The following is a 14791-nucleotide window of genomic DNA, read 5'->3' as shown; positions in this document are numbered from 1 at the left end:
CTGCATATAGAGCGGTATCAGGTGAAGCAGTGTGTGTCATCGCGGGAATGATTCCCTTGGATCTTTTGGCGAATGAGGCACACTATTTCTACCGGAGATGGAGGGTGAATCCGGTCAAAGTGACTACGAGCTTCCTAAAAGCCACTAGGAACGAGCTATACAGGAGATGGCAGCAACGATAGGATAATTCCGAAAAGAGTCGCTGGACCCACATAGTGATCTTGAGAGATGGGTCGAGCGCAAAAATGGACGCAGTTCTTTACGGAACACGGTGGATACAGGAAGTACTTGTATCGTTTCGGATTAGATGAGTCTCCAGACTGTCCTAAATGCGCTGCTACACCCGAGGACCCGGAGCATGTTATGTTCCACTATCCGAGATTCGCGAATGAAAGAAGGAGCTTAAACGACGTCCTCAATGCAGTTATCGGAACCCATAATTTCGTGGAGGAGATGCTAAGGTCCGCAGCAAACTGAAGTGCGATAAGCGAAACAGTAACTGCGATACAGGAGAAGCTGAAGGAACTGGAACGAGCTCGGAAAGCGCGAAGGACGCGTGATTTACTTGTGATGATGTAAGCCAGAGCCCTCCGCGCGAAGTAATACTACACAGTGGTCCCGCGAGGATATGGGCGGAGAAGATTTTAGTGGGTAAGAATCCCGCACATTGCTGCAACCTGGCGTAGTAGCATCTTTTTAAGATTTCCACCTCTACCCATAAAAAAAAGTTCGCCTAGGACAGTTCTCTCAGCTGTTGCTCTTCGGTTTTCAGTGGCATAACCATGAACCCATTTCTGCGGAATGGCTCTGACCTGTGTAGCGGCGTCTCTACTTCTTTTCTGACCAGATGGCTTGGAACCTAGAGTATTGGCTATAATTATAAAACATAAGGATATCAAGTTGTACTCATGTGAAATGAAATTCCCGGAGCATAAAATGAAAGCAATACTTATTATTACAAAAAGCGCTGGAAGAGATGTTATGTTTTCACTAGCAACGATAACCACATGTTCACTTTCAAGCTGGCCGATATGTGGGAACGGTGATAAACACAACGTTAAGTTTTAATTAGCTCTTACAGTATATACTCGAAAACACACAGCGTTTATTTTGCTCAGGCCTGGGAAGAGAAAGTGGAAATATTCTGGAAGACCCGGAATAAACCACATAACAAAATGGCTAAACCTAAAGATACAATAAAGAGTTATCGATATAAAATGACTGTATTGCTTTAACAGTGGAAAACTTGGCTACTATGGAATCCAATGTTAAAACAAAGTGGAAATGTGGAATAATTTCTCTCGGATCCGGAATATAAGCTTTAGTGAAAAAAGGGATGGTATTTTTTGGGCTGATTTGCACGATTCTCACTTTGGTCCCAGTTTCTTCGTACAATTTTCTCCCCATGCCTGAATTATCTTTCTACGGCCTTGTCAGTACGGATCAACGGAAGGCATATTTTCCAACTGATCACAGCCTGTACGTGTGTCTGGTGCGAGGGAGAGTTCAGCTCCCGAGTATTCAGATTTTAGTAGTCCATTGTACTCATTTAGGACATACGGCGCCCATGGAACTCTTGAGCTAGCAAGTACTATTCCCGGGATAATTCCCGAATATATGATGATCAATCTGTTATATTCATTGACTAGTTACAGGGACTAAAATCAAGAAAAGCAAATGAAGTGGAGCAAGAAGCATAGGGATAAAATGGAATATATATTATGGGCTCAGACTGCGTCAATTTCGCGGAGCTCTAGACATCACAGATCCGAGTTGGTTTTTTAAAGTCCGTCATATTATTTGCATAATATGGAGTATGAAACGATACGATGGTCGAGGTGGCTGAGGCTTAGTTTTTCAACTACATCCACTTAGTTAGCTGTTGGCTAACTTGAACAGCATTGAGTGTGATTAGACTGAAATTGAAGCATCGTCTCTTTTAAATATTAGGTCTGGAAAAAAATGCTATAAGAAGGAAAGGACTGTGTGTATGGCTTATACTCCAAAAAGAACTAAATAGAGCATATACGTTTATGCATTTATGTATATATATCTACATAAAGTAGGACGAATCGTGGGTGTTAACATTTGGCAGCATCGTTATGTGCAACGTGTTATGGTAATACTAGGTTGTAAAATATTTTCCCCTGCAAAGCAGATTTCCTGATACAGGAAAATCTCTTAAGCGGAGTTCGTTTTCAAAAGATTCCCAGTGAAAAATGCATCTGCTCAGTATGATTTATTCCTTTCATAAACTATGTCTAATAAAACGGTCGACCAGTTCTAGACATGCTTCTGGTTGATCTGTTGGCGCCATATGACCAGCGTTCAATATTGTTGCATCAACAAAATTATCAACCTCCGTTATGTAACCCTTCAGCTTTCCATCAATTACGAATGGCGTTCGTTCGGCTATTCGATATTTAGAAGCTCCTTTCCAACGCATCTGGTGGAAAGCATTTTGGGAGAGTGGGTGTGCTATTATGAAGTCTAAATTGCCGCTGTAGTACATGACCCTCAAACCGGCATCCAGTAGTCGCTCAGTCCAATGCATGGCTGTGTTGAAGAAATCAGGCTGCAGGTACACGCCTACCACTGAAGGATCCGAGAATTTTTGATTTCCCACGTGAATCGCTCTTCGAACCTGAAGTTTGGATGGAAAATATAGCATTTTAGATACTTCAAAATAAAAAGGATAATTCAATTCAAACCTCTGGCAATTCAACGAATGTCCGGAAAATTGTTAAGTTTACGGGATAAGGATCCCGAATGTTGTAGAGGTTTCTGTATTGACTATGGCGGACGAAGGAATGAAGGGTCGCGTCCCAAAACTGAAAGTGGAAAAAATTGGTTAAGATTTCAGATCTAAGATATTTTTTAAAATTGTTATGTATATCCTGGTTATGCTTACCGATTTTGCATACTCTGTATCATAATGGGTTTTGAACAATGATTCGAAAATCCTCATTTCAGTGTATCCCAAGTATCCAACCAAGCCTGTCTGGTAGGCAAAGTCGGAATAGTCGTTCATATTGTAAGGATCAGAAAGTGCATTGCCCAATGCAATCCCCTGAAAAGATTTATCTTTGATGATATTTGTATTGATTACTTGAATAACAGCATACTTACTTGCAAATTAATGATTCGTCTTCCTCCTCGGTTCTGTATATAGATTTCATAGCCCAACGCAGGGATATACTTACCAGCGTAAGATTCCCCAGCGATGAAAAACTCATTTGGTTGGAGCAAAGGAAACATATCGAAGAATTGAGTTAAAGCTGAGTAAAGTTGTTTGGAAATTTGGGTAACATTTGTTGCATAGCCGTCGGATCTGGTAAAACTGAACCCGGTCCCCACTGGATTGTCGATGTAAAGCATTGAATATTTTGTGTGCCAAGAGTATGGGTTTTCTACAGGAGAAAGAGATTTTTGTGTCACACTTTTAGCTATAAATTATATTTTCCTTAAATGAAAATAACTTAAATTATTTTTTTTTCTATCCTGAAGAAATGAATTTCAAGAAAAGATATCTACAACACAACCTGCTTTCCAGGTGGCCACAGGAGCAATTTTGAAAAAGTCCCTGATGCTGTCTCGCTCCCGTGCGCCGTCAGCGGGACCATATCCGCAGCCTCCTCAGTAGATTACGCATCATAACTCAATTTCTAAATCGTTTGATATCGTTCCGGTTGCCGACGATGATCTTTCCGCCGCTGCTCTAAATCAAGGTATTTTAACTTCCCGTGCTAGTGGCCTTGGTTAACGATGACCTCCCCACCAAAAACAGCTGTTTGTTGTCAGGTTAGCGTTCGCTACTTCAACAGACGAATTTAACTCAATCGGTAATCCTTCTGTTTGGCCTCAAAGTGTGTTCATCAAGCCGTATAATGGCACCTAGTTGTGAGTAAATTTCAGTAGAGCTCGCCTGCCTTGTCAATTAATACAACTGGCTCCGTTTTTATTGTCGACCCGTATCGCGAAAACGTTAGACTTTAAGAACCAAGTCAATCTATCCACGTTGATTTTGCAACATCATGTCATTTGTATTTCTGAAACCTGGCTTGACGATAAAATATTAAATTTCGAGCTCCCCGAAGAGTATTCCATTTTTCGCTGCTACAGGGACGAGGTTGCCTTACGTAAGTCTACTGGCGGTGGGGTCCTAATTGCAATTAAACGTCCACTTCGCGCCCAACCATTCTTCTCCTCCTTTGGCTATCCTTATGATTGTACTGCCTTATGTGTCCCCAACCCAACTCTCTCCCTCATATTGTATCAAGTATGTATGTTCCCTGTGCTTGCTCCTCTCACCTGTGCCAAGAACTGTTTGATAGTTTGACTGAACTCTTTCTGTCAGGTTCCCTTCTATCCCTTTCTTCCTTTGCGGGGATTTTAACCATTCAAACCTCCTATGTGGTTCTTACCCAACTTGGTTCACCACAGAGATAAATAAATAAATACACCTGAAGCATGCACTGCTAAAGAAGTTTCTGGCTTCCAATGTTGCTCATCACAAACGTTTTGGTCCAACACTCGCTACTCCTGTAATCCCACCCAATCTTTCCCTACTCTTTCATCAATTTTGCTGACTCTACTGACTCTACTGCTATTCGTTTAAGCATTCCCCAAAATCCTTTTCTTACCCTCTTGGTTAACCAGCCTTATTACTATTGACCTCCTCCCAAGGCCTGGGTGTAACCTTTAATAACAAACTTCTTTTCAATTCCCACATCGTTGACATAATCAATCGCGCTTTTGTCTGTCTGGCTTTATCCTACGTTCTTCCTTTGACTTCATCGTAATCCACCCCTCCTTCATACTTTTCAACACCCTTGTCAGAAACATCCTTGAATATTGCTGTATGGTCTGGTCCCTAATTCTACAACCGTGACTGACGCGCTCTTAAAACTGAACACCGCAAATTCACCCAATCCCTCTTTTCTGAAAAGAACTTTCCTTGTGTGGGCCACCTTTTCCGGCTTCGCACTTCCAATCTCCCTTCCCTGCAACAACATCTTCCTTCTTTAAAACTGCCTGATGGACTGCTTTGCCAATTCCGATTTTATATTCCGCATTCTCTCCTTGTACACGTGGTGCGGATATTATTTTGGAAGTCCCCTTTGCGAAACTCGACACTTACTTTCACTCCCCGAGATTATGCTGGTCCTACAACATCCTAAAACTTGGGCCCTTTGGCTCTGTCTCCTTTCTTAGTTTTAAGCGTAGTTTAAGTCACTTACTTGCTCCTCCTCTAAGGACAATATGTATTAGAAATTGACTTGTATTGTTCATTAAATAATTGTAATATATCATAATTGTCAGATATCCTATCACACGTGCCAGAAGCACATCTTTACATTGACCTAAAGATGAGGACGTTCATGAATATGGCGGTTCAAGGGTAGTATGTGCCTTTGCGTGGTAGGCCCCATGGAATGGTATGCTTCGATCTGGGAACTGCACTCTGATTTAACACCTACAGTTCTGCTGCCAAATCCTACTCTTACCTCCACGTGGTAACCGTCGGGCAATGCATCTGTAGCTAACGAGAGAGGGGTGTCGAGGTTTTCCTTGCGCCGGAAAACAAGGTCTTAAGGCATACCTGGCCGTAAATATAAAATCCTAAGGGAAGGTCACCCTGAAAATAAACCTAAGGAGCGCAACATACACGCATTGGAATACGATTTGAATTTTTGACTTTGGACCTTTGCAACATTCTGTTACTAAGTACGTAGAAATCTTACCGAAATGGCAATCAGGCTAATGTTGTGAACGCCTCCGTCCCGTTAAAACCCTGGCAGGCTTCAGAGAACACTCAATGTTTCGTTACCATTAGGTTGGCGATTGGCACTGATGCGGCTCTGAGCGCTAGTTACCAAGAAATGCATGGCGAAGAAGAACAACGAACTCAAAAAACCGAAGCCCGACGCCATTTCGATCAAGAAAATGGGGGTAATGTCGCTTGCGGATATGTTACGTAGCGCCAAAAATGACCGAAAATTGCAGGAAATCCGTAAAATGGTTTCCAAAGTTAGAAAGACTCAAAACGAGGATCTATTGCTTAAACTTAGCGAAATAAGAGAAAAATCAGTTGAGTTCAGAAGGACCATCGGGGAAGCCCTGGGCGTACAAGCCGAGGTTAAAACCCTAACCCATCGTATTAGCATCGAATGTAAGGACATCGATGAAATTATTGCCAAGGAGGTCATAGTCGCGGCGATTCGTTCTCAGTTCGAAATCGGGGAAGCACTAACCTTAGAGACGGTAGCATTTGCAGTACTTTGTGAAAACAACGTTGTATTTAAGTTATGATCGAAAAATGACTATAGAGAGCAGCGTCTCGATCCGGAGGAATTACCAAAAATAGTTGAGCTGTCCGAGTTTATCAAGGACAAGCACAATGTGTACTAAGGCCTAAAGGATATGGTGAGGACTATTGAAGTCCTCTCTAATAGATCCCAGATAAAGGAAAAGAATACTAAGGACACGCCGAACCCCGCTGTGCCAACAGTGTCACAAGCGACCCAGGTGACGCCTAACCGTACTACCACCGAATCACGGCGAAATAAAAGAATACGTGAAAAAGACGGGGATCCTCTAAATAATCAGCAGGCGCCTAAGAGAAAAAAAGGCGGACAGGACATTCTGAAAACCAGCACCAATAGTTCAGAAGGAGGAAAGCATACAACGAATGTAGGGAAGTCGACGAGCGTCGCGAAGCCCAAAACGAACGAAAGCAATGGATGGACTAAAGTTACCAGCGAAAAAGTGTAAGGAAAAGCAAAAGTGAGCACTCGTCTAGGTGCGATTGTTATCTACAGTAAGAGCAATCTGTCCTACGCGAAAATACTCAGAAAGGTCAGGCTTAAAACAAAACCTTAAAAACGGTGAATATAAGCTTGCAATAGAACGGAACTTCATCAGTCGTGGAAGTCTTACCAACAAGTCAGTAGCCTTATACACCTTGGTGCTCACCCTGGAAGAAAATATTTTAAATTTGGGACTATAGTCCCTTGGTAGGCCAGGACCGTAATATACATTGAGATGCGAAGTCCGAATAGTATTTTAACAAAACAGTCTGGCTGGCTGCATTTGCCATTTCCACTGTAGTTTTGACAGTCCCCCTTTGATTGGTCGTCCCTAGGTTTGGTGAGGAAGGAATAGTGTTGGGGGTATTTTTTGCTATATATAAATGATCGGAGCAATGACCTCATAACATATGGGAAAATATGGAGGAGCAGCTTTTCTAAATAATTTTCGAAGCAGCATTCAAATTTTCATATATTCAATGTAGGAGTAGGAGAAAAAAGAAGAAGAAAAAATAAGCCTTTGATCAAAATGACGAGAACAACTCTGGCATCACCTTCTCCCATTGTAGAGGCTGATCTAATTATGAATCCATTCATGGAATTCTCGTGTCGCCACCAATTAGCATAATAGCATCGCCCCGAAAACATTCATCCATTTGAAATCAACGCCTAATTAACAAGTTGTAACTCATAAAAGTAAATCAACTTTCACTTGTTCTGCTCCCAGTCAATAACCCTTGAAAGCATTAACACATTCTGAATACTCAACCAGAGTTTCTGACACATTTACGCTTATATTATACAAACCTCTGATTGAAGCGAAATCGTCATTAATCAAGAATGGTCCGTTCTCCGTGAATAATCCAAACAGTGAGGAGCTCCCAGGTCCGCCTTGCAGCCAGAGAACAACAGGTTTCGCGTCATCTGACCTTGTCATGTCTTGCACCTTCGGTCTTTTCATCAACTTCTTGAGATATGGATGGTCGTAATCGGTGTCTTCATCTTCCCCATCGTAATCGAAATCGGCATCGTACAGTGATTCAGTTCCCTTAGCAGGGAAGAACCAGAAGAATAAATTGGAATTTTTCTCCTCGTTGACTGTCAAGAAGCCTGAAATGTTGAAATAAAACATTACTGGGAGCGTGATCCAATTATGCTACAGAAACTACTTAGTGTACATATTTAGACATTCGTAGATACTTCATGGATTCTTTGTGCTGCAAGTTCTAGCCAGAAGTAACTTTGGCCCATATAAGGCGCTAATTGAGTGGAGAAACATAAAAACTTGGATAACAAATAAGCGATGAGCCACGGAGCTCTATTCTGGTAATAAGAGGTTTTGTGATTTTTATGTGTTGAACTGCAGGAGGATGCATAGCATGCTAACTATGCTGACATACTATTTCCCTTCTTTTCTTCAGTAATATGTTTATGCAACTTATGCACTATTTCTCCATTATTTCAGTATTTTATTTAAATTCTTCCATTAAATGTTCATTCCTGTTTCTGGTTAACAGTCTAGCTTCTGATTTTGTTTCCATGCTAACTTCCATGCTGACTTGAATTACAAACCGCGCTGCGGTCGAGGAGTGTTTGGAATCGAATCTCACTTCGTCACAGGACTTTATCCTGAAACTGAAGGTTTCAGCGTTGAGCTTGCCTCTAATGTCCGGTTTCAAGTCTCTGCTCTCAAGGACCTTATATGGACCCTCGTATTGTGGCTGCAGCGTTGAACGCGCGAACGAGCGTAAGAGCGTTGATCACTGGTTGACGAGATGACGGAGACAGCTTGAATTTGTCGACGGCCTCCCGTAGCAGGCGCAACAATCCAGTCTTACCAAGACCGTCTCCCTTGTCGGTGACCAGATCACCGAGGTGTCTTAGATTCCCTCCGTATATCAGATTAGCAGGGCTGGACGCAAATTTTTCGAAATTTGTCCGAAGTAAACTGGCTAATGAAGATTAAGTGCGAAAGTTGTCTAGGGAGTGCATTGTGGGGATTTTGCCGTAAGGTAGAATTAAAGGATTATGGTCCGTGAACAAGGTTAACGATTTGCCTTTAAGGGAAAAATTTTATGTTCAGATACGCAGTGAATAACTCACGATCGTAATTGTTGCAGTTCCGTTGAGAGGAATTCAATTGTTCCGGGAAGAAACTTCTGGTGAAGAGCAGCGCCTACTGCGATGTCTGAGACACCGACGAACACGGTTGTTGGTGCATTCTGTTGAAGGAAAGCCAAAAGTGTATCGTCTACCAACTGCTTCTTCGGGAGCTACGGGGATTTGGTGGTGAGCCTTGGCGGGATCCAAGATTGGAGAGTTAGTACTGTTGATGTGTGGAGCTCGAGATATTGCATTTGGTAGTAATGTTGCGGTATTTTTGAAGTGTGCGAATACGGATTGAATGAAAAGAGTGTTGTTTTTCGAGCAGGTTGAAATTTTTCCTCACGACTTAAGAAAGCGATTGATACTGTATATCCACCAGCAATCTATAGTGCTACAGGGAGTCTGCACCCAATATGGGGATGCCAATGTCCACTAAAATGCAGCTCCACGAGAAAGCCCTACGGAAGTCAAGACACACGTATACTTGCTTGTAGCGATAAGTGTTTATGGGCGTGGGGTGAAAATTGCGAAGTCACTCTCAGGGGACATGTTTTACTGCTTCGGGTAGACATCGCCGCGTCTCCAAAGAACTTCGTTTTTTGTTTTGTTGGGATACGCTTTGCAGTGTATGAATTTTATTGTTTAGTGGTTTTGTATGCGAATCTGCGATGGAATGCGGACCGCGGCGGGTGACAATCTGGGCATAGTATTCAAGGTCGTGTCACCGTGGCCATATTGGCCGTAAGCCATTTTTCTCCGCATTTCCGCCATCTCGGAGATATTGCGAGATACTTCCGCGATCACTGGGTACTCGTATACCTCGTATATTTTATCGGTTCTTGAGCCGTGGGTCCGATACCATGAAATTTGGGCTTTGGAACCCCCCTTAATGTTAGGATCTTTTAAGATGAAACATTCATAAAACTGAGTGCTTGCGTCCTGATGTCAAAAATTTTAGAGGCAACAATGTTGAGACAATTCTGATCCATCGACGCAAGAACTAAGGGATTTGGTAGCGAATGCAGAATCAAGGGATATCGAAGTCTTAATAGATTGCGATGCGAAGGCTCAATATATTTTTTGGGGGATTAGCAAATGACTATTTGATTGGAAAAGGGATTGAATGAATTCACAAAAACCTGTGTCCAAACCATTTCGATTTCCTTTAAAAAACAATTTTATTTATTACAAGCACTGAGGAAGGCGACAAATAGTCGCCGAAATATGCATATCTATAAAAAAAAATTTTAGTAAAAGAAACGGAAATGGTTGTTTTTTCTACTTTGTTTCTTATTTATAGATTGACAAAGTTCAATGAACTTCTTGGTAAAAAAGCGCTCTTCACTAGGCAACTAAGAACTCCTCTGGCGATATAAGGCCAATTGGAAACTCTAATGCGTCCTATTTCTCGAGGTAAAATGGTTCCTTTTAGGGACCGAGAACTGCAGAAGCTCAGGAAATCAACTTTTGAATTGTGCTTGTAAAAGCAACAAGAATGAAAATTGGTTAATCTTCAACTTACAGCAACAGCGTTAATATAAGAGCCTCGTTAAGTGCTCGACACGAGACTCCTTTAGAATATACTATGAAGAACTCGAAGGCGAACCAGAGACTTCAAGGCTGTGAAGAGTTCTTAAAATGGATAAGTCGACCAAATTGGATTCTCTTATAAAACCTGATCGTACTTTCACGAACTACAGAGTGGAATCAGTATAAGCTTTCTTGGAAGTACATCATCCGGGTCAACAGATAACAGAAGCGGAAGGGGGAGGTAGTTATAACATAAATGAACATCTATGCAGCGGTCCACAAACATACGTACGCCTCTCCAGACGGGACCACTTTCAACCAAATTGACCACGTGTTAATCGGACGCCGCTACTTCTTAGCTTTGATGGATGCCAGAACATATGGGGAGGGGGGCAATATAGACTCGGACCACTATCGAATAACAATATCACTTCGAATCCCCTCTGACAATCAAGTGAGGAAGCAGGAAATGGATGCCGCAATAATCGCAGCTAACAGAGTTTTGGAGATCCACAACAAATGATTTTCACAACCACCTCAAGAACATTTATTATTGGTACGGCCACAAACGAACTTGGCCTCAGTTGCAAAAAAGGTCGGAACGACGGACTGAAGACCAATAACAAACTTTTTCGAGTGGAGAAGCCACTTCACACAAAGCAAAAGGAAACCTGGGACAACCAACAAGTTCCGCCAACTGAAGACGTCGGACAAATGCTGTCACCACCAAGCATTGAAGAACTAGTCCATACAAATCATCGGCTTAAAAATTATAAGACGCCAGGAGCCTATGGAATTACAGCCGAGCTGGTTAAATGTGGAGGCGATCATCTATACCAAGCGGTTGATCAAGTTATATTCAAGGTGTGGGATAGCGAATCATTGCCTGACGATTGTCAACGAGGCGTTGACTGTCCCAATACATCAAAAGAGAGACATCACGCAGTGCTACAAATATAGAAGTATCACGTTGCTGAGTACCGACTATAAGACATTCTCTTCTGTCTTGCTAGGCCGGATAGCTCCATAGGCCTACAACATCATCGTCTCACCATAGGGTCAAAGCTCGTACTGTACAAGACAATAAGTGAGTCCTCATGTATTCCTCGGAGATCTGGGTTTCTTAGTAAGAAAAATTGCGAACTCTTGGCAGCGTTCGACGGGAGAATCCTCCGAAGAATGTTTGGCCCCCTACATGAGGACGATTGATTCACTTTCGATTTTTCTATCCCAGGAGAATGATTAGCGTTTACAACCTAGTGACCTGGGCACTCACAGTGACTCACACACTCTAACAAGGAATGGTTTTCCGAAAAAGATATGCATTCACTAACCTGTCCGAAGAGACCATGACCATGACCACGACCACATCATATAACGACTACATGCCATGGATTTGAGAAGAGGAGAATCTTACAAACCTCCGCCATGTTATTTACATAACATGCTTGTCTTAAGCCCAGATAAAGGGGGAGGGAGGGTTCTAGGCAATGTTCTTTGTGTTATCTGAGCAAAATAAAAATAAAATGCACAGGCGGCATCAAGATCTATGTAAATAGTATGTATGAAGTCCGAACCAATACGTGTCTGCATGCTGCACTGGAAAGACAGGGAAATCGCAAGAATATTTCGGAGAACCCTTACTGATATTTGCGCTCTACAAAAAACTTGATGGTACGGTGACAAAAATAAGTAAAACTAGTTACAAACTTCTCTATTTTGGTAGCAAGTATGGCCATCTCTGAGGGTTTCCGTGATGCCATTAAAAACATCGAGCGGTTTGATGACTGGCTACATAACGACAAAATTTATGAGCGGTATCATGACGGTTGCTTGCGGATAAAATCCGGCTTAACAGGTTGCGGTTTGCGGGACACTTAATCCGTATGGGTGAAGATGACCCAGCCCGGAAAGTCTATAAAGGCAATATCAATGGAAAACGAGGTAGACCCTGCCTCAGATGGGGCGATGCCGTAGGCCAAAAGGTCAGACAGCTTTAAGGAATATTGAATTCGTCGCTCGGCGGAAAACCTGTATGTCTGGAGTTCCTTAATAAGGCAGGCCTAGGCCGGATACCAGTTGTTGCATTGTTGATGTTGATGATGATAGGTGTCCATCCTGTAATGAGTGTCCGGATAACTGAGTGGTTAGAGCACAAGGCTGTTTTACGGAAGGTCGCGGTTCAAATCTCACTGGTGGCAGTGGAATTTGTATCGTGATTTGATGTCGGATACCAGTTGACTCAGCTGTGAATGAGTACCTGAGTTAAATCAGGGTAATAACCTTGGGCGAGCGCAATGCTGACCATATTGCCTCCTACAGGGTACTGTAATCCTGTAGTGTACCGTTATGGTCTTGAATGAAGTTGTCTAACATGCTTCAAGGCCCTGATCCAATATGGATTGTTACGCCAGCGATTATTATGATGTAATGGGGAAGTGGAAGCAACGGTGCATTTCCTATGTGAATGCCCCGCCTATGGACCCATCAGACATCAGAGTTTTAGTGCTGATGTGCTCCAGTTGCAGCGGGATGGAAATTCTGCGTAATGTATCTGGAATATTGTGTTAAACGGGGGAGTCGAGTTCTGAGAGCTCAGAGGCTATCCTTCTCCGCTATGTCAAACACACACATAAGTGATGTATTGGGGAAGCCTGCACAGAGAAGGAAGAGTACTCTTTTCCACCGGTCTTTACTCTAATCCACGTCCAACCACCGATACATAATTGTATTTGCCTTTTCTAAATCCTTCCAACCTTAATTCCTTGACCTTGCTTTCTCCAATTTCCGTCAGTTTACTTCTCTCTCTGTTAAATGCACTCATTCAAATGCGGCCAATCCTTTAGCCATATGGGTGAAGGTTACCGATTGCCAAAGTGTCGCAATGGTACATATATACCCTCAAATATTTGCTATATAGGAGAACCACAAAACCTTTTATCTGCAGTCATATCGGTTATGGTTGCCAGTTCATTGTTCCATTGGAAATCAAATTGAGTACGTTATAACGTTGGTATTTATGTTCTTTCGAAAAAATTGAATTAAAATTCGATCAGTAGTGCAATGACTTTTAATGATGTATTCTGATGGGTGCACCATAATTGATGCCTTCACAATTAACAAGAGCAGACTCCTCTTGCTTAGAAGGACTAGCGATGTGAAACTCGAAGGGGTGATTTTTTTAACCTTTACAACAATGGATATCCGAGTAAATAGTTGTGTTAAAAAATGAGGCAAGTGCAGGAAAGTGGATAATACACAAGAATCAATGACTCTTGTGCGGTTTGATCGCGGTTCTTCAAAAAAGTACTTACTTATGTAAAACGACTAGGGTTTTTGCTTAAATGAGACTTCTGATGTCTAGAAGCATTGGAGTTTTTAAGCAATACGGGTTGAAGGAACACTAAAGCGTGAATAGAGTGAATACATCACCAACTTCTAACATATTCAAATAATTAGAAATTTACGCTGCTTTTGGTATCTTTGAACGATTTCGCAATTCATTCACGTAACTTAGATATTCCTCCCGTTTCCAGATTCATTGTTATATTGTTTGGTGTGAAGAATGCTTCTTTGTTTTCGTTAAGCACTCTTTGGTTCACTTCACTCGAAAGGTATGTTATGCTCCTACATTTTTACTTTTCATGCTGCCTTAAAACACTAATAAATATGTTAATTTAAAGAACTTTACCCGAGTAGCTGGTCACATTAAAAAACAAGTCACTATTCACACGGGCTAACTGTCGAGCTTGTACTATATTCCCGGATTCAATGAAGGGGGTGAGAATCAGCCTCTCCCCGACGTCTACTTTAGTGGTTGACCCACGGGGGTCCCATCGCGGGGTGTTAAAAGTCGTTAACAACTGACCATTAGAGCGATCCGTGCTGATGGCAAGGTAGCCCAAGGCAAGGTACAAGAACGTGAACTTCATCTCGAACGATATTAGCACCTGCGAAGAATGTTATTGACTGAATTGAATAAAAGTTCATGTGGGCAGTCTGGAGGCAGATGAACTGGAAGAAATCTTGTAAGCATCTCAATGCCGTAAGAAGCCTGTTCTGTTCTGGACTTAGCCTCAGAGATCCCATTAAAGTCTCTTTCCCTTTTGCACCATTCTTCGTTATTTTCTTTCTGTCGGGGCTTTGGCGCTTATGTTCAACACAGTTGACCAGACGCATTGGTAATAATATACTTAGCATGTAATAAAGTGGGTACTGATCTTAATAATATTAAAAACCTCATTTACAGGTAAGAGCTGCTAATGATCGTTGAGCTGTCCAATAAGAAATCCCAATATGGGCTTGGGGGTTTACAGATGGATCCGGAATATAATTTGTTTGGAGGT

General features: G+C 42.1%; 1 protein-coding gene across 1 annotated transcript; it reads right to left on the bottom strand.

Annotated features, from left to right (window-relative positions):
- Positions 1-2226: 2226 nt before the first annotated feature.
- Positions 2227-14465, bottom strand: LOC119654668 (venom serine carboxypeptidase-like). Its single transcript, XM_038060163.1, has 6 exons — positions 14137-14465; positions 7617-7919; positions 3130-3410; positions 2912-3070; positions 2712-2831; positions 2227-2644 (listed from the first exon to the last, which is right to left on the bottom strand). Exons 1-6 carry the CDS (start codon positions 14375-14377, stop codon positions 2249-2251), a joined length of 1500 nt encoding a protein of 499 aa, XP_037916091.1. The 5' UTR covers positions 14378-14465; the 3' UTR covers positions 2227-2248.
- Positions 14466-14791: the final 326 nt, after the last annotated feature.

The sequence above is a fragment of the Hermetia illucens genome, chromosome 4 (genome assembly GCF_905115235.1).
Source record: "Hermetia illucens chromosome 4, iHerIll2.2.curated.20191125, whole genome shotgun sequence".
Taxonomy (NCBI): domain Eukaryota; kingdom Metazoa; phylum Arthropoda; class Insecta; order Diptera; family Stratiomyidae; genus Hermetia; species Hermetia illucens.
This window is presented reverse-complemented; position numbering and strand designations above follow the sequence as displayed.